The sequence below is a fragment of the Epinephelus fuscoguttatus genome, linkage group LG10 (genome assembly GCF_011397635.1).
Source record: "Epinephelus fuscoguttatus linkage group LG10, E.fuscoguttatus.final_Chr_v1".
NCBI lineage: Eukaryota > Metazoa > Chordata > Actinopteri > Perciformes > Serranidae > Epinephelus > Epinephelus fuscoguttatus.
The window spans coordinates 45,735,643-45,756,245 of record NC_064761.1 but is presented as its reverse complement, the minus strand read 5'-3'; the positions used below and the strand labels follow the sequence as shown (position 1 = coordinate 45,756,245).

The 20,603-nt window shown below is 46.0% G+C and overlaps 1 protein-coding gene across 1 annotated transcript in view; it reads left to right on the top strand.

Moving 5' to 3' along the window:
- The first annotated feature begins 11,217 nt into the window (after positions 1-11,217).
- The window catches only part of grin3bb (glutamate receptor, ionotropic, N-methyl-D-aspartate 3Bb), a 130,413-nt gene continuing 121,027 nt past the window's right edge, over positions 11,218-20,603 (top strand). Inside the window, exon 1 of the mRNA XM_049587861.1 lies at positions 11,218-11,812. Coding sequence (XP_049443818.1) covers positions 11,309-11,812 — 504 coding nt within the window. The 5' untranslated portion in view covers positions 11,218-11,308. The remainder of the gene's footprint in view (positions 11,813-20,603) is intronic.

The window sequence follows — 20,603 nt, the reverse complement described above, 5'->3', positions numbered from 1 at the left end:
CGTGATTTAAACCTGAACACACCTGATCACACCTGAACACACCTGAATGCACCTGAATGCACCTGAACACATCTCATAACAACTGAACACACCTCATCACACCTGAACACACCTCATCACACCTAATCACACCTGATCACACCTGAACACACCTGAACATACCTGAGCACACCTGAGCACACCTGAACACACCTGAATGCACCTGAACATATCTGATCACACCTGAACACACCTTATCACACCTGAATGCACCTGAACACATCTCATCACACCTGAACACACCTGATCACACCTGAACACACCTGAACACACCTGAATGCACCTGAACACATCTCATAACAACTGAACAGACCTCATCACACCTGAACACACCTCATCACACCTAATCACACCTCATCACACCTGAAAACACCTGAACACACCTAATCACACCTGATCACACCTGAAAACACCTGAATACACCTGAAGACACCTCATCACACCTCATCACACCTGAACACACCTGAACATACCTCATCACACCTCATCACACCTGAACACACCTGAACACACCTCATCACACCTCATCACACCTGAACACACCTGAACACACCTGAATACAACTGAACACACCTCATCACATCTCATCACACCTGAACACACCTGAACACACCTCATCACACCTCATCACACCTGAACACACCTGAACACACCTGAACACACCTCATCACACCTCATCACACCTGAACACACCTCATCACACCTCATCACACCTGAACACACCTGAACACACCTGAATACAACTGAACACACCTGAACACACCTCATCACACCTCATCACACCTGAACACACCTCATCACACCTCATCACACCTGAACACACCTGAACACACCTCATCACACCTGAACACACCTGAACACACCTCATCACACCTGAACACACCTGAACACACCTGATCATACCTGAACACACCTCATCACACCTGAACAAACCTGATCACACCTGAATACACCTGAACACACCTGAACACACCTCATCACACCTCATCACACCTGAACACACCTGAACACACCTGATCATACCTGAACACACCTCATCACACCTGAACAAACCTGATCACACCTGAATACACCTGAACACACCTGAACACACCTCATCACACTTGATCACACCTGAACACACCTGAACACACCTCATCACACCTGAACACACATGAACACACCTGAACATACCTCATCACACCTGAACACACCTGATCACACCTGAACACACCTCATCACACCTAATCACACCTCATCACACCTGATCACACCTGAACACACCTGAACACACCTGAACATACCTCATCACATCTCATCACACCTGAACACACCTGAACACACCTGAACATACCTCATCACATCTCATCACACCTGAACACACCTGATCACACCTGAACACACCTGAACATACCTCATCACATCTCATCACACCTGAACACACCTGATCACACCTGAACACACCTCATCACACCTCATCACACCTGAACTCACCTGATCACACCTGAACACACCTCATCACACCTGAACACACCTCATCACATCTCATCACACCTGAACAAACCTGAACACACCGGAACACACCTCATCACACCTGAACACACCTCATCACACTTGATCACACCTGAACACACCGGAACACACCTGATCACACTTGAACACACCTCAACACATCTCATCATTCCTGACCACACCTGAATACACTTGATCACACCTGAACACACCTCATCACATCTCATCACATCTCATCACACCTGAACACACCGGAACACACCTCATCACACCTGAACACACCTCATCACATCTCATCACACCTGAACAAACCGGAACACACCTGATCACACCTGAACACACCTGAACACACCTCATCACACCTGAACACACCTCATCACACATGAACACACCTCATCACACATGAACAAACCTCATCACATCTCATCACACCTGAACACACCTTATCACACCTGAACACACCTCATCACACCTGAACACACCTCATCACACTTGATCACACCTGAACACACCTGATCGGAGCTCCACATATGTAAATAAGGTATGACTTATTGATTGATTGACTGACTGATTGATTGATTCATTCATTGAGTATTGATAAAGATACAAAAACAAAAACGAAAGAGTTTGAACACAGGTCCTGTGATGTCGTGAGAAATTTGTTTTATTGTTGTCAGGAAGGAATTAAGTGAACTTTGTGATTTCAAATCATCAATCACGAAGCAGATCATGTGATTTGAGAAATGAAGATTAAAACATGAATCACGGACATGAAACCATCCCAATCACTTAATGTGTTCACAGGAAACACTGTGATGTCACAACTGTGTGTGTGCGTGTGTGTGTGTGTGTGTGTGTGTGTGTGTGTGTTTATATACGAACTGTCTGTGAGTATAGATACAGTCCCTGAGTGTGTGTGTGTGTGTGTGTGTGTGTGTGTGTGTTATGTAACTATGGCCCAGCTCTCAGCTGTGATGTTCTGACGATGACGAATCAAAAACCTCATGGAGAAAAAATGAGCTGGATTCTCCCCAAACCCTTCAACAGGAAAATCCTGCTGCAACCACACACTGAGAGTACTGCACAAATACTACTGCAACCAAACACTGAGAGTACTGCACAAATACTACTGCAACCAAACACTGAGAGTACTGCACAAATACTACTGCAACCACACACTGAGAGTACTGCACAAATACTACTGCAACCAAACACTGAGAGTACTGCACAAATACTACTGCAACCACACACTGAGAGTACTGCACAAATACTACTACAACGAAACACTGAGAGTACTGCACAAATACTACTGCAACCAAACACTGAGAGTACTGCACAAATACTGCTGTACTACAGCAACCACACACTGATAGTACTGCACAAATACTGCTGTACTACTGCAACCAAACACTGGGAGTACTGCACAAAAACTACTACAACCAAACACTGAGAGTACTGCACAAATACTGCTGTACTACAGCAACCACACACTGATAGTACTGCACAAATACTGCTGTACTACTGCAACCAAACACTGGGTGCTGCACAAAACTACTGCAACCAAACACTGAGAGTGCTGCACAAATACTACTGCAAGAGAACACTGAGAGTACTGCACAAATACTGCTGTACTACAGCAACCACACACTAATGGTACTGCACAAATACGGCTGTACTACTGCAACTACACACCGATAGTACTGCACAAATACGGCTGTACTACTGCAACTACACACTGAGAGTACTGCACAAATACTGCTGTACTACTGCAACCAAACACTGGGAGTACTGCACAAAAACTACTACTGCAACCAAACACTGAGTGCTGTACTGCACAATGCTGCTGTACTACAGCAACCACACACTAATGGTGTACTGCACAAATCACGGCTGTACTACTGCAACTACACACACTGATGGTGCACTGCTGTAAATCACACTGTACTGCTGCGGCTACACACTGAGAGTACTGCACAAATACTGCTGTACTACTGCAACCAAACATGCTGGGAATGCTGCACTACTGCAACCAAACACTGAGAGTGCTGCACAAATACTGCTGTACTACTGCGAACACTGAGAGTACTGCACAAATACTGCTGTACTACAGCAACCACACACTAATGGTACTGCACAAATACTGCTGTACTACAGCAACCACACACTAATGGTACTGCACAAATACAGCTGTACTACTGCAACTACACACTGATAGTACTGCACAAATACGGCTGTACTACTGCAACCACACACTGATAGTACTGCACAAATACTGCTGTACTACAGCAACCACACACTAATGGTACTGCACAAATACGGCTGTACTACTGCAACTACACACTGATAGTACTGCACAAATACGGCTGTACTACTGCAACTACACACTGAGAGTACTGCACAAATACTGCTGTACTACTGCAACCAAACACTGGGAGTACTGCACAAAAACTACTACAACCAAACACTGAGAGTACTGCACAAATACTACTACAACGAAACACTGAGAGTACTGCACAAATACTGCTGTACTACAGCAACCACACACTAATGGTACTGCACAAATACGGCTGTACTACTGCAACTACACACTGATAGTACTGCACAAATACGGCTGTACTACTGCAACTACACACTGAGAGTACTGCACAAATACTGCTGTACTACTGCAACCAAACACTGGGAGTACTGCACAAAAACTACTACAACCAAACACTGAGAGTACTGCACAAATACTGCTGTACTACAGCAACCACACACTAATAGTACTGCACAAATACTGCTGTACTACTGCAACCAAACACCGAGAGTACTGCACAAATACTGCTATACTACTGCAACCACACACTGAGAGTACTGCACAAATACTACTACAACGAAACACTGAGAGTACTGCACAAATACTGCTGAACTACAGCAACCACACACTAATAGTACTGCACAAATACTGCTGTACTACTGCAACCAAACACTGAGAGTACTGCACAAATACTACTACAACGAAACACTGAGAGTACTGCACAAATACTGCTGTACTACAGCAACCACACACTAATAGTACTGCACAACTACTGCTGTACTACTGCAACTACACACTGAGAGTACTGCACAAATAGTATTGTACTACTGCAACCACACACTGACAGTATTGCACAAATACTACTGTACTACTGCAACCACAAACTGAGAGTACTGCACAAAAACTACTGCAACCAAACAATGAGAGTACTGCACAAATATTTCTGTACTACTGCAACCACAAACTGAGAGTACTGCACAAATAGTACTGCAACCACACAATGAGAGTACTGCACAAATACTTCTGCAAGCACACACTGAGAGTACTGCACAAATACTTCTGTACTACTGCAACCACACACTGAGAGTACTGCACAAATACTTCTGTACTACTGCAACCACACACTGAGAGTACTGCACAAATACTACTGCAAACACACTGAGAGTACTGCGCAAATACTACTGCAACCACACACTGAGGGTACTGCACAAATACTACTTCAACCACACAATGAGGGTACTGCACAAATACTTCTGTACTACTGCAACCACACACTGAGGGTACTGCACAAATGCTACTGTTCTTCTGCAACCACACACTGAGAGTACTGCACAAATACTTCTGTACTACTGTAACCACACACTAAGAGTACTGCACAAATACTACTGCAACCACACACTGAGAGTACTGCACAAATGCTACTGTACTACTGCAAGCACACACTGAGAGTACTGCACAAATACTTCTGTACTACTGCAACCACACACTGGGAGTACTGCACCAATGCTACTGTTCTTCTGCAACCACACACTGAGAGTACTGCATAAATACTTCTGTACTACTATAACCACGCACTGAGAGTATTGCACAAATACTACTGCAACCACACACTGAGAGTACTGCACAAATACTACTGCAACCACACACTGAGAGTGCTGCACAAGTACTTCTGTACTACTGCAACCACACACAGAGAGTACTGCACAAATACTTCTGTACTACTTTAACCACACACAGAGAGTACTGCACAAATACTACTGTACTACTGCAACCACACACTGAGAGTACTGCACAAATACTACTGTACTACTGCAACCACACACTGAGGGTACTGCACAAATACTATTGTACTACTGCAACCACACACAGAGAGTACTGCACAAATACTTCTGTACTACTTTAACCACACACATAGAGTACTGCACAAATACTACTGTACTACTGCAACCACACACTGAGGGTACTGCACAAATACTATTGTACTACTGCAACCATACACAGAGAGTACTGCACAAATACTACTGTACTACTGCAACCACACACAGAGAGTACTGCACAAATACTATTGTACTACTGCAACCACACAATGAGAGTACTGCACAAATACAACTGTACTACTGCAACCACACACAGAGAGTACTGCACAAATACTACTGTAGTACTGCAACAACACACTGAGAGTACTGCACAAATTCATTTGTACTACTGCAACCACACACTGAGGGTACTGCACAAATTCATTTGTACTACTGCAACCACACACTGAGAGTACTGCACAAATTCATTTGTACTACTGCAACCATACACTGAGAGTACTGCACCATTGCTACTGTTCTTCTGCAACCACACACTGAGAGTACTGCATAAATACTTCTGTACTACTGTAACCACACACTGAGAGTATTGCACAAATACTACTGCAACCACACACTGAGAGTACTGCACAAATACTACTGCAACCACACACTGAGAGTACTGCACAAATTCTTCTGTACTACTGCAACCACACACTGAGAGTACTGCACAAATACTACTGCAACCACACACTGAGAGTGCTGCACAAGTACTTCTGTACTACTGCAACCACACACAGAGAGTACTGCACAAATGCTACTGTACTACTGCAACCACACAATGAGGGTACTGCACAAATACTATTGTACTACTGCAACCACACACAGAGAGTACTGCACAAATACTACTGTACTACTGCAATCACACACACAGAGAGTACTGCACAAATACTACTGTACTACTGCAACCACACACTGAGAGTACTGCACAAATTCGTTTGTACTACTGCAACCACACACAGAGAGTACTGCACAAATGCTTCTGTACTACTTTAACCACACACAGTGAGTACTGCACAAATACTACTGTACTACTGCAACCACACACTGAGGGTACTGCACAAATACTATTGTACTACTGCAACCACACACAGAGAGTACTGCACAAATACTTCTGTACTACTTTATCCACACACAGTGAGTACTGCACAAATACTACTGTACTACTGCAACCACACACTGAGGGTACTGCACAAATACTATTGTACTACTGCAACCATACACAGAGAGTACTGCACAAATACTACTGTACTACTGCAACCACACACAGAGAGTACTGCACAAATACTATTGTACTACTGCAACCACACAATGAGAGTACTGCACAAATACTACTGTACTACTGCAACCACACACAGAGAGTACTGCACAAATACTACTGTAGTACTGCAACCACACACTGAGAGTACTGCACAAATTCATTTGTACTACTGCAACCACACACTGAGGGTACTGCACAAATTCATTTGTACTACTGCAACCACACACTGAGATTACTGCACAAATACTACTGTACTACTGCAACCACACACTGAGAGTACTGCACAAATACTACTGTACTACTGCAACCACACACAGAGAGTACTGCACAAATACTACTGTAGTACTGCATCCACACACTGAGAGTGCTGCACAAATACTTCTGTACTACTGCAACCTTACACTGAGAGTACTACACAAAAACTACTGCAACCACACACAGAGAGTACTGCACAAATACTACTGCAACCACACACTGAGAGTACTGCACAAATACTACTGCAACCACACACTGAGAGTACTGCACAAATACTCCTGTACTACTGCAACCACACACTGAGAGTATTGTACAAATACTACTGCAAACACACACTGAGGGTACTGCACAAATACTTCTGTACTACTGCAACCACACACAGAGAGTACTGCACAAATGCTACTGGAACCACACATTGAGAGTACTGCACAAATACGTTTGTACTACTGCAACCACACACTGAGGGTACTGCACAAATACTACTGGAACCACACACTGAGAGTACTGCACAAATACGTTTGTACTACTGCAACCACACACTGAGGGTACTGCACAAATACGTTTGTACTACTGCAAGCACACACTGAGAGTACTGCACAAATGCTGCTCTACTACTGCAACCACACACTGAGAGTACTGCACAAATACTTCTGTACTACTTTAACCACACACATAGAGTACTGCACAAATACTACTGTACTACTGCAACCACACACTGAGGGTACTGCACAAATGCTGCTCTACTACTGCAACCATACACAGAGAGTACTGCACAAATACTACTGTACTACTGCAACCACACACAGAGAGTACTGCACAAATGCTGCTCTACTACTGCAACCACACACAGAGAGTACTGCACAAATACTATTGTACTACTGCAACCACACAATGAGAGTACTGCACAAATACTACTGTACTACTGCAACCACACACAGAGAGTACTGCACAAATACTACTGTAGTACTGCAACCACACACTGAGAGTACTGCACAAATTCATTTGTACTACTGCAACCACACACTGAGGGTACTGCACAAATTCATTTGTACTACTGCAACCACACACTGAGATTACTGCACAAATACTTCTGTACTACTGCAACCACACACTGAGAGTACTGCACAAATACTACTGTACTACTGCAACCACACACAGAGAGTACTGCACAAATACTACTGTAGTACTGCATCCACACACTGAGAGTGCTGCACAAATACTTCTGTACTACTGCAACCTTACACTGAGAGTACTACACAAAAACTACTGCAACCACACACTGAGAGTACTGCACAAATACTACTGTACTACTGCAACCACACACAGAGAGTACTGCACAAATACTACTGTAGTACTGCATCCACACACTGAGAGTGCTGCACAAATACTTCTGTACTACTGCAACCTTACACTGAGAGTACTACACAAAAACTACTGCAACCACACACAGAGAGTACTGCACAAATACTACTGCAACCACACACTGAGAGTACTGCACAAATACTCCTGTACTACTGCAACCACACACTGAGAGTATTGTACAAATACTACTGCAAACACACACTGAGGGTACTGCACAAATACTTCTGTACTACTGCAACCACACACTGAGAGTACTGCACAAATGCTACTGGAACCACACATTGAGAGTACTGCACAAATACGTTTGTACTACTGCAACCACACACTGAGGGTACTGCACAAATGCTACTGGAACCACACACTGAGAGTACTGCACAAATACTACTGGAACCACACACTGAGAGTACTGCACAAATACGTTTGTACTACTGCAACCACACACTGAGGGTACTGCACAAATACGTTTGTACTACTGCAAGCACACACTGAGAGTACTGCACAAATGCTGCTCTACTACTGCAACCACACACTGAGAGTACTGCACAAATACTTCTGTACTACTTTAACCACACACATAGAGTACTGCACAAATACTACTGTACTACTGCAACCACACACAGAGAGTACTGCACAAATGCTGCTCTACTACTGCAACCACACACAGAGAGTACTGCACAAATGCTGCTCTACTACTGCAACCACACACTGAGAGTACTGCACAAATACTACTGTACTACTGCAACCACACACAGAGAGTACTGCACAAATGCTGCTCTACTACTGCAACCACACACTGTCGTGCTCTTATAGTACTCCTGTTGTTCTCAAATAAACGACTCTAATACTGTTGTTATTCTCCTGTAGTATTCCTCAAGTACTCTTGTAGTACTTTTATTGTCCCCTTGCAGTATTCCTATGATATTCCTTTGGTATTTGTGTGAGAAAGCAGTAGTACTCTTATGGTATTATTCCGGTACTAATTTTTTTCAGTCCCCTAGTCTCTTCTTGTCTCGTCTCATCTTGTCTCCTATCGTCTTGACTCATCAGGTCTTGACTCGTCAAGTCTTTTATCGTCTTAACTCGTCAAGTCTCCTATCATCTTGACTCGTGTCGTCTTGACTCGTCAAGTCTTTTATCGTCTCGTCTCCTATCATCTTAACTCGTCTCGTCTTGACTCGTCGAGTCTCCTGTCGTCTTGACTTGTCACGTCTTGTATCGTCAAGTCTCCTATCATCTTGACTCGTCAAGTCTCCTATCATCTTGAGTCATCAAGTCTCCTATCATCTTGAGTCATCAAGTCTCCTATCGTCTTGACTCGTCAAGTCTCCTATCATCTTGAGTCATCAAGTCTCCTATCATCTTGACTCGTCAAGTCTCCTATCGTCTTGACTCGTCAAGTCTTCTATCGTCTTGACTCGTCAAGTCTTCTATCTTCTTGACTTGTTAAGTCTTGTCTTATCTCGTCTCGCCTTAATCGTGGTGTTTTCTGACTGGACCTTTGAACATAATTGGTCAATAATCACACTGTTTTTTTATTGATCAAAGTTTGAATGATTTTTAGTGTAACAGTTTTCAAATTTATTCGTTTGTTTGTTTGTTTGTTTGTGAGTATGACGTAGTATAAATACTTCCTGTTTGTAGTATTTGTGTTTGTTTTAACTATGACCAGCAAACACATCGTTACATCATCTGATCACAGGCTTTTATTCTGAAAGTCTCAGGAATCTTCCAGAAGCTCCTACAAAATAAAAGCTTCACTTTATTTATTCATAAAGATCCAGTTTGATTTTGATCATGTGACACAAAGTAAACAACAAACAACAGCAAACCTCATCAATAAACAAATTTAAATCTGATCCATTCAAATCTTTATCCTCTTCATCCTCTTCTTCATCTTCAACTTCCTCCTCTTCATCCTCCTCTCCTCTCCATTCACCCAGAGCCTCCTCCTGTTCTCCTCTCCCCCTCCTTTCTTTCTTCTCCTTCAGCACCTCCTTTTTCCTTCTGTTACTCTGGATGCTTCATCAGATCTTCACCTCCTGCATCCTCTCCTCTCCTGCCATGTCCTCTCCTCTCCTCCACCTCCTCTCCTCTTCTGTCCTCTCCTCTCTTCTCCTGTCCTCTTCTGCCATGTCCTCTCCTCTCCTCTCATCTCCTCTCCTCTCCTGTCCTCTCCTGCCATGTCCTCTCCTCTCCTCTCATCTCCTCTCCTCTCCTGTCCTCTCCTGCCATGTCCTCTCCTCTCCTCTCCTCTCCTGCCATGTCCTCTCCTCTCCTCTCCTCTCCTCTCATCTCCTGCCATGTCCTCTCCTCTTCTGTCCTCTCCTCTGCTCTCCTCTCCTCTCCTCTCCTCCCCCACCTCCTCTCCTCCTCCACCACCACCACCACCACCCTCTCTCCTCTCATTTTTGCTTCCACTGTTCTCCTCACCTCCACCTCCTCTTCACTCTTATCTTCTCCTCCCTCTTTTACCTCCTGTAGCACCTCCTCTTTACTTTGACCTTCACTTTTTATTACCTCTTGTATACCTCCTTTCCTCCCCTCTCGCCCCCTCATACCTTTTTTCCCCTCTCAGTCTCCTATCAGGATCTCCTGTTTTTGGAGCCCCCAGCAGCAGCAGGAGGAGGAGGAGCAGCAGCAGCAGCAGCAGTCTCCTGTCTCCAACAGCAGCAACAGCAGCAGCCTCTCGGTGTTTCAGTGGAGCAGAAGGAGTAAACCGGAGGAGCGGCAGAGCGATGCGAGCGCGGCAGGATGTCTTTCACCTCCTCCTCCTACTCTTCCTCCTGGTCCCGGACTCTCCGAGTCTTCCTCCTCCTGCAGCTCCTCCTCGTGCCGCCGTGCCTCCTCCACCCGCAGCCGTGCCACCTCCTGGCTCAGATCGGACACACGGTGCGCGTCGGTGCGCTCCTGCCGGCGCAGCGGGCGGCTCGCTTTCAGGTCCAGGCGGCGCTGAGCCGTGCGGCGGCCGCGCTAAGTCGGGATCGGGACCCGGACCCGGACCCGGAGCGGGACCGGGAGCGGGACAACTTCCTGCCCTATAACTTGAGCCTGGAGCTGGTTTCCCGGCAGCCGGTCGCGGCGGACCCGGAGTCCCTGTTCCGGTGCGTGTGTCAGGGCGTGGTGGTGCAGGGAGTTTCCGCCGTGCTCGCCTTCCCGCAGAGCCGCGAGGAGTTGCTACAGGTGGACTTCATGGCCTCCTTCCTGGAGATTCCGTTCCTCAGCGTCATCGAGCACGGAGAGCCGCTCCGCACGCAGGTATGACACCTGGACCCGGGGCTGCGCGTGCGCTCCCGGTGCCGCTCCGGGTCTGGGGTCTTTGTGGTTTGACCTTGACCTGTTTGATGTCTGGAGGGGGTTCGGTACCGTCTCAGCGGAGCTGCGCTCTACGGGTACGGGTTATCGACACAGAGCGGCTCCGTGAAAGCGGCCGGTGTCTGCACGAGGTTGAGCTGAGAGCTGTTTGTTTGTTTGTTTGTTTGTTTGTTTGTTTGTTTGAAGCTGAGTGTTTTCAGTGTGAGATTAAAGCAACAGACTTACGAGGAAATAAATCGACTGAGATTTAAACTTAACAATTAGGTCACAGTCACATGGAAACATCGTATCTCCCCACGAGTCCTGAGCGAGCTGAAAACATATTAAAAAACAAACAAAAAAAATGATACAGAATAAAATAAAAGATGATAATAATCTAAAGTAATATAATATAATATATTTAATATAAAATAATAATATGATGAGGTGTAAGAATAAAATAATATTTAATCATAAACCTGAAACTGGATAAAAACTGAAAGCAAAAACCCGGTGTGTGTGTGTGTGTGTGTGTGTGTGTGTGTGTGTGTGTGTGTGTGTGTGAGTGAGAGGACATTTTGTCTGTTCTCGTCTCCTCACAGGCGGGCTCAGGGCTCAGTCCTGGTCTCAGGGCTCAGTCCTGGTCTCAGGGCTCAGGTCGGGTGTTAGGGACTGTTCTGTGTTAGTCAGAGGAGGGGGCGGGGCTGCGGTGTGGCTTTTAAACTCAGATTTGTTGTTGTTGTTGTTGTTGTTTGTTTGTTTGTTTGTTTGTTTGTTTGTTTGTTCCTGAGGGAAGTGTTCTTCACATGAAGTGTTCAAGAGCCGTCGGAAATTTGATAATCCAAATCAAATTTCTGTTTTCAGATTCAAACTTTATTGATCCCATCAGGAGCACTCGAAAAAAACTGGATCAGGTCCCGACCAGTCGGTCATCAGGTTTTAACAACGTTTATTTATTTGTTTGTTTGTTTGTTTACAGTGTGTGGTTCTGACTAATGATGTCACCCAGGTGGTTTTTTAAAGGAAACATGTAAAGCTCAGCTGTTAATGTGGGAAAACTCAGCTCACAGCTGTGATGATTCCAGGATGGTCTTGAAAAACCTGGAAAAGTCTTTGAAACCATCCAGGACGTGATGTGATGTTCAGATGAAGTGTTGATTGGTGGTCAGGGTGCTGATGTCACAGTGTGACGGGCTGTTGCTTCTGTCGTGTCTCTGATGAAACCCTGTTTGTCCCCCAACGACCCAGAGAACGCATCACTTCCTGTCAGAGGCTTTCAGAGTAAGAGCATTGATGAGATTATCTGTGCTGAGTTTCAGTCCAGCAATCCAGTCACAGCTTCACTTTAATCAGGACCCTACTAATCCACCTGAGACAGCTGGTCCAGGACCAGGGCCAGGACCAGGACCAGGATCAGGATCAGGACCTGGTGCCTGTATCATGAAGCGAGATCAACCTTTCCTGGGTTACCCAGACCTATCCTGGGTTGACTAACCCTAACAATGGCAATCAGGATAATTGGTATCACGACGCTTGATGTCAATTCGGTAACTCAACCCAGGGTTGCTTTATCAAGAGCCGTGAACGCGCACGCAGCGGACCAATCACAATCATGAGAGAAGCGCAGCGTCACTGAGCGTCCTCACAGAGCGCCGTATGTGAGGGGAAAAAGTATTTCTCATGTGAGGATCAGAGATTAATTCTACTAAAATATGAGGAGGAGAAAAGCAACATTAGAGAAAAGGCCAACACCGTGGCAGCTGCAGGAGGAGGAAACATGCGTGGCAACGCATAACGGGATGAATAATGTTTAGTTTTAGTTTAGATTAGTTTATTTGCACATAATGTTAAAAACAGACAGTATAACATTTACAAGATTAAAAAAGAAAAGTGCCGGAGAGGTTAGAAGCCACTAAAAGCTTATCAAAGAAATTCCCCTGTCAAAACATCAATGACATCACATAATAGAGAAGAAGAAAAGAAACGGGTGAGGAAAGAAGAAATAGAGGAGGAGAGAGGGAAAAATCAAGACAACACAAGGCAGCAAATAAAATGATGTGTAGGTTAAATGACTCATCACTGGTTCAAGTAGCTACAGTACCTGTACCTGTACATCTGACACTGATCACACCCTTGAATCCCATGAAATCAATGCTGCACAGATGAATTGCGTGTATTACAATTATCGTCTAACATCATTGCGTCTGATAAACTGGTCTTCTTTGTCATAACGTTATATATGCTACAATAAAGCTTAAAGCTGACGCCACAGTTAAATCATATCAACACCAAACTGATAGTCTGAATAAAATCATCCTGATATTGAGCTGTGTTAGAAATTAACAGCTGTGCAGAAATATACCTAGTGTCCCTCTTTAAGAAACACAAAGGAAAATCCTCAAACACCATGAAGTGTAGACATGATAGGCTACTTTCCACATTTCCAGCAGCAAAGCTGTCAGTTAGGCCAATTATCTTTAACAGGGATCATTTCCTCCAACAAAACAAAATGTTGGCACTAATTAATGGTGCTATTAAGTGTCCGCTAATGATCAGTTTCTTTCTTATGAAGGGGTGGGATGAAAGTTCCACTTCTTTCCACTCCTTTTTGAACAATCTTTTCACTGTCTGTTGTTGTTGCTTTCTTTTCTTTTTAATGTTCAAAATAAACTTTCAAATCAAAATCAATCAAATGAATTAAACTTCCCGTCATGACTGGGCTGCATTTCTGTCAGCCATCAACAGCTGATTGGCCAGTGGGTGGTGCTTTTTATAGGATCAGATTCAACCCTGAACTTACCCTGCTCCGGAGCAGGATAGCCGTTCAGAGTAAGTTACCATGGTGATCTACCCCGATAAGAACTGAACCGGCTTCGTGAGACCGAAAACCCAGGGTTAACCCTGAAGTTACCTCGCTGAGACATTAATCCTGCTTCGTAATACAGGCCCCAGGTCTCTACAGGATCAGGACTGTACAGGACCAGGACTCTTTTTAATCGCAGAACTACAGACCCTGCTAATTTACCAGAGATAGCTGATCCAGGACCAGGACCAGGATCAGGACCAAGACCAGGTCTCTACAGGATCAGGACTATACAGGACCAGGACTCTTTATAATCCCAGATCCTGCTAATCTACCAGAGATAGCTGGCCTAGGACCAGGACTAGGACCAGGACCAGGTCTCCACAGCATCAGGACTGTACAGGACCAGGACTCTTTTTAATCACAGAATCACAGACCCTGCTAACCTACCAGAGATGGCTGGTCCAGGACTAGGTCTCCACAGGATTGTACATGACCAGGTCTCTACAGGATCAGGACTGTACAGGACCAGGACTCACAGACCCTGCTAACCTACCAGAGATGGCTGGTCCAGGACCAGGATCAGGATCAGGTCCAGGACTAGGTCTCCACAGGATTGTACATGATCAGGTCTCTACAGGATCAGGACTGTACAGGACCAGGACTCTTTTTAATCAGGGAACTACAGACCCTGCCAATCCACCAGAGATAGCTGGACCAGGATCAGGACCAGGACTAAACAAAGTCAGGTCCCGTAGAGACCTGACTCTGTACAGGACCAGGACCCTGTCTCAGAGAGCAGGATCAGTGTAACCCTGAGTCAGTTACTATGGCAACATACTCCGTGAAGCCAAAGGCCCTGACACACCAAGCTAACGGTCGGCCGTCGGTGAGCGTCTGTCGCCCTAGTTTTTGCGGTGTGTCCCGCACCGTCAACACTTCGGCGTCGGCGGCTTTTCGGCCGATTGAGCATGTTGAATCAGCGGCGGAGTTTGTCGGTGAGAGAGATCACTCTGATTGGCTGTTCAGGTTTTATTTCCTCGCCCCTGTAGCGAGTGAATCTGCCTGTAGTGAAACCGGGGCTAACCGGTGCTTCCTCCTCAGGCTCCACTTCCGAGCCGGACGCAGTTAGCCTCCGCTAGTCTCTGAGCTAGCCCCGGCTCTCCGTTTGGATCCAACCGGAGCACCGAGCCCTGGTTTGTTATTCAGGTTAAAGTGGGAAGAAGTAGCGGGTTTATCGGGCAGCTGAGTGAAGTGGAGCCTGCGGAGGAAACACCGGGACCGTCTGGATGTAATAGTCCGTGGAGGTGCTGCGGTGCTCGGCTGCACAGATAGGAAACCCCTCGGCTGACAGGATGTACCACTCTCTCACTCCGCTCTCACGCAGGCGCAGAACGTCGTGCTACTTGGCCGTCGGATGTAGTCCGTGTAGTGTGTTCAACTGCCACGGACACAGGGCGACGTGAGGCGCCGTGAGGTGATGTGAGGCGTCGTGAGGTGACGTAGATGACGCAACAGTTGGCTTTTGTTGCCGCTAGTTCTTTGATGTCAGTTTGGTGTGTCTGCACCTTAACCTGCTGAGTCACAGGTTTGCTTCATGTCAGCCTGAGGCTGAGCGTGTAGCAGGAAGTAGAAACATGGCGTGTCCTTTAGTGAATGAAGTGGTGGAGGTTGAGGCCCAGTGTATTCAGAGGCTGTTGTGTAAGGAGAAGGTGATTAGAGCCTGTTTGGATGTCTCCCTGGAGGAGTGTCTATATGAAAGATACTGTTTGACCTCACACTCTATCATTTATCTAACAATCTGTTCCACCCACATATATCACATATTACACATCCTGGATTTACATTATCATCACAGCACATTTTATGCATTGTCCTTTGATTCTTTTCTTTATAACATCAGAGACACTGAACACATCAGAGAGACAGCGGTTTGTCGGCCCGTAAGAAAAGTGTCTCTGGCTCTGAAAAGACTTTGGACCCTTGTTGTGGTTTTCCCTGGACATAAATCACAGTCCATTATTAAAGTAATTACCACGGAGCATCGGTGGCTCAGTGGATGGAGCGGACGCCCCATGATCAGACGCAGCGGCCGCGGGTTCAAACCCAGCCTGCTGTCCTGTGCTACATGTCGTTCCCTCTCTCCCCATAACGTTATGCTGTCCTGACATTGAAGGCAACAAAAGCCCAAAAATAATGTTTAAAAAAAGAACTGCAGGTTTGTCAGTGTTGATGAGAAATGAATCTGCGTGGATACATGATGCAGTGATTCATGAATGCTTTTCATATATTCAGAGACTCTGCGGTGTAACTGGCTCACTGATGGGACTCAACATCCCATAATAGCTCCATGTGAGAATAAAGGAGATTACATGAAGTCATTTCACAGCAGTTAAATGAACCTCAGCCTAATATTGACAGAATGAAGTCAGTAGAAACAAAACTTTTACCAGTCTGTTTGATAGCTGTGTGTCTGATGTTGAGTTTGTGCCCAGTGTGTTTGGGCTCCATCACATGACAGCTGAATAACTTATATTCAAATATATGAACACTGTTAAGATAGAAACATGTTTCTGTATGTTAGACACATGACCTCATCACATGACATCACTTCACATTACCTATTAACTCTGCAGTCTGTTCCCATCACACCTCACGATGTTCAGCTGCAGCTGGCGCAAGAGATTTGTTTCATGTCTTCAGTTGGGATGAAACAAGTTCTGCTTCCTGTCTCTGAGAGTCATGTTATCTGCACTCTACTGATGATGTCTGTTGGTGCTCACTGTGAACGCACCTCTCTCAGGCTGAACATACTCACAGCTGATTGAACTGATCCTGATCAGCTGTTCTGTTTCTCAGCTCAGGCTCAGAGTTTGCTGAGCCTGAGCTGAGAAACAGGGCCCTTGATTCTACAAGATTAGGCCTCTACAGGATCAGGACTAAACAGCACCAGGTCTCTACAGTACCAGCACTGTGCAGGACCAGGTCTCTACAGGGTCAGGACTCTGGGATCAGGACTCTATAAGACCAGGACTTCGCAGTACCAGGACTCTACAGGACCAGGACTCCACAGGACCAGGAATCCACAGGACCAGGACTCTACAGGACCAGGACTCCACAGGACCAGGACTCTACAGGACCAGGACTCCACAGGACCAGGACTCTGCAGGACCCCGATTTTACAGGACCAGGACTCTACAGGGCCAGGACTCTTTAGGTTCAGGACTCTATAACACTACGACTGTACAGGACCAGGACTCTACAGGACCCCGATTTTACAGGACCAGGATTCTACAGGGTCAGGACTCTACAGGGCCAGGACACTACAGGTTCAGGACTCTACAGGTTCAGGTCTCTATAACACCAGGATACTACAGGACCGGGACTCTACAGGACCCCAATTTTACAGGACCAGGACTCTTCAGGTTCAGGACTCTATATGAAGTTTTTCCTTATCCGCTGTGAGGGTCCTAAGGACCCTGATTTTATAGGACCAGGACACTACAGGACCAGGACTCTTCAGTACCAGGACTCTTTAGGACCAGGACTCTCCAGGTTCAGGATTCCACAGGACCAGGACTCTACGGGACCCCAATTTTACAGGGCCCGGATTCTACAGGGTCAGGACTCTTTAGGACCAGGACACTACAGGACCAGGACTCTACAGGACCCCAATTTTAGAGGACCAGGACTCTTCAGGACCAGGATTCTATAGGATCAGCAATGAGTCACCACAGATTTTGGTTCATCTCCATCCAGGCGGAGCTCGGACGTTGTTCAGTCATCGGTCTGAATTAAAGATTTATAAAGACGTTACCAGGGTAACCATGGTAACCATGGTAACCACAGTCGTCCCTGCCCCCTGTGTTGCTTCCTGTTTCCTGTGTTTCCATGGCGTTGAAACAAAACCACACCCACCTGTCTGAACGACGCCGTCCAGGATTCATCAGCATTCGTTTATTGTCTGTGTTTGGTCAACAGGATGTGAGGTCATCGCTGCACCGTTGTTTCCTACATTTTTACTGATGTTTACATTTCAAACCTCCACCTGGTTTGCTCACAGCGAGCTGACAGTGTCGTTCTACCGGTGACAGACGGAGAGCTGTGATGGGCGAGGTGAGACCTGTCATCTGTCACATCACTGAGCCAATCAGAATGTGAGAATCAGTGTGATGTCACATTTACAGAGTCTCAAGGCATCAGACGCCCACATGTCTTCTCCCTGATTGTGTGTTTGAAGCATCTCCACTCGGCCTGCCGCCGCTGTACGTTTGTTGTTGTTGATTTCAGAGATTCTCTGAAGGAGTGCCAACATCTGTTCAGAGCCTCGGAGAGAGGGAGAGGAAAACTGGCTGCTGTTTGATGTTTACACAACACGTCTGTCTCATCAGGTCAAATACACTCAGCTCGCCGTCTGCGTCTGTTCTTTGCTGTCCGTCACAGAGACAGCCCCTGCTGAAACACCCACAAACATGAATGGAGTTTGGTTGGTGCTCCTCTGTGAGAGATGCTTACACATCATCATTACAACAGTTTGAACCACGCTGGTTAAATCTGTGAAAATATGAATGGAGTTTGGTGGTCGAACAACTGCTGCAGTGAGACGAGCATTTAAAGGAACAGTTAGTGAATCTTCACATCCTGTTAAACTAGGGATGAAAACGTGGCATTCCTCACCACACTGAGGATGAAAACGTGATGTTCCTCACCACACTGAGGATGAAAACGTGATGTTCCTCACCACACTGAGGATGAAAACGTGACGTTCCTCACCACACTGAGGATGAAAACGTGGCATTCCTCACTACACTGAGGATGAAAACGTGATGTTCCTCACCACACTGAGGATGAAAACGTGACGTTCCTCACCACACTGAGGATGAAAACGTGATGTTCCTCACTACACTGAGGATGAAAACGTGACGTTCCTCACCACACTGAGGATGATCTCTGTGACTCTGCTCATTAAATAACTTCTAAATCCTCAGTATTTTTCAGTAGTCTTTTGGTGTCTCAGTGATTCATGTGAACATTTTTTGCTGGTCCATCCCAGCTGAGGACGGTTGCCGTCAGTCAGAGGTAACAACACAGCTGGAGCTCCTCAGTGTTTAACCCCTGCGTGACAACGTTCAGGTCATTGACATCAGCTGATGGCGCTGAGGAACGTCACACTGCTACACCGTCTCCAAACATCCAGTGAAGTCACTGAAACACAGTGAATGACATCACGGCTGCAGGACTGTAATATTGATGAGAGATTAATGAATCATATGTGAGGTCGGAGCGTCTCTGACGTGAGTTTAAAAACAGGCTGATTTCTCTGACTCCGCCCTTTTACCATGACCTCACCCTGAGTGTCTGGTCTGAACGTGTTGATCCAGATCATCAATACTGATACTGATGGATGGGAGCAGGTGTTTCCTGAGACGCGGTCGTCACAGAGGAGCAGCTTCCTGATGAGTATTTGGGAAGCTGCTGTTCAGCTTGAATCTTTTAATCCCTCTGAAGACGAGCAGCACGGATTAGTTTCCCATCATGCCTCACTCGTCTCTTTTGTTTGACCTCAGCAGGTCTGCCTGGTTTTTATTTCACCTCTGAGATTTAAACACAAACACCTGACTGAGGCATCCAAACGAAAAATACTTCTACTCTGATCTCTGCGGGGACCAGTGAGCTGTCAGGACGCTGTGATGGAAGTGTTCAGACGACGGCTGATAGCCGGAGAGCTGTGAAGGTGAACTCCCTCAGTGTGAGCTGCCGTCCACCAGGGATTCACACTGAGCTGATCGCATCACCGGAAGAGCGACGACTGGACGTGATGTCAGCACACAGTTTGAACTGTGACATCAGTTCGCCATCGTTCACACAGTCTGTCCGTTACAAGGTGATCACCTGTCAGTAGTGTCACACAGTGAGACACAGATCATCAGGTCACCTGGTTATGATCATGGT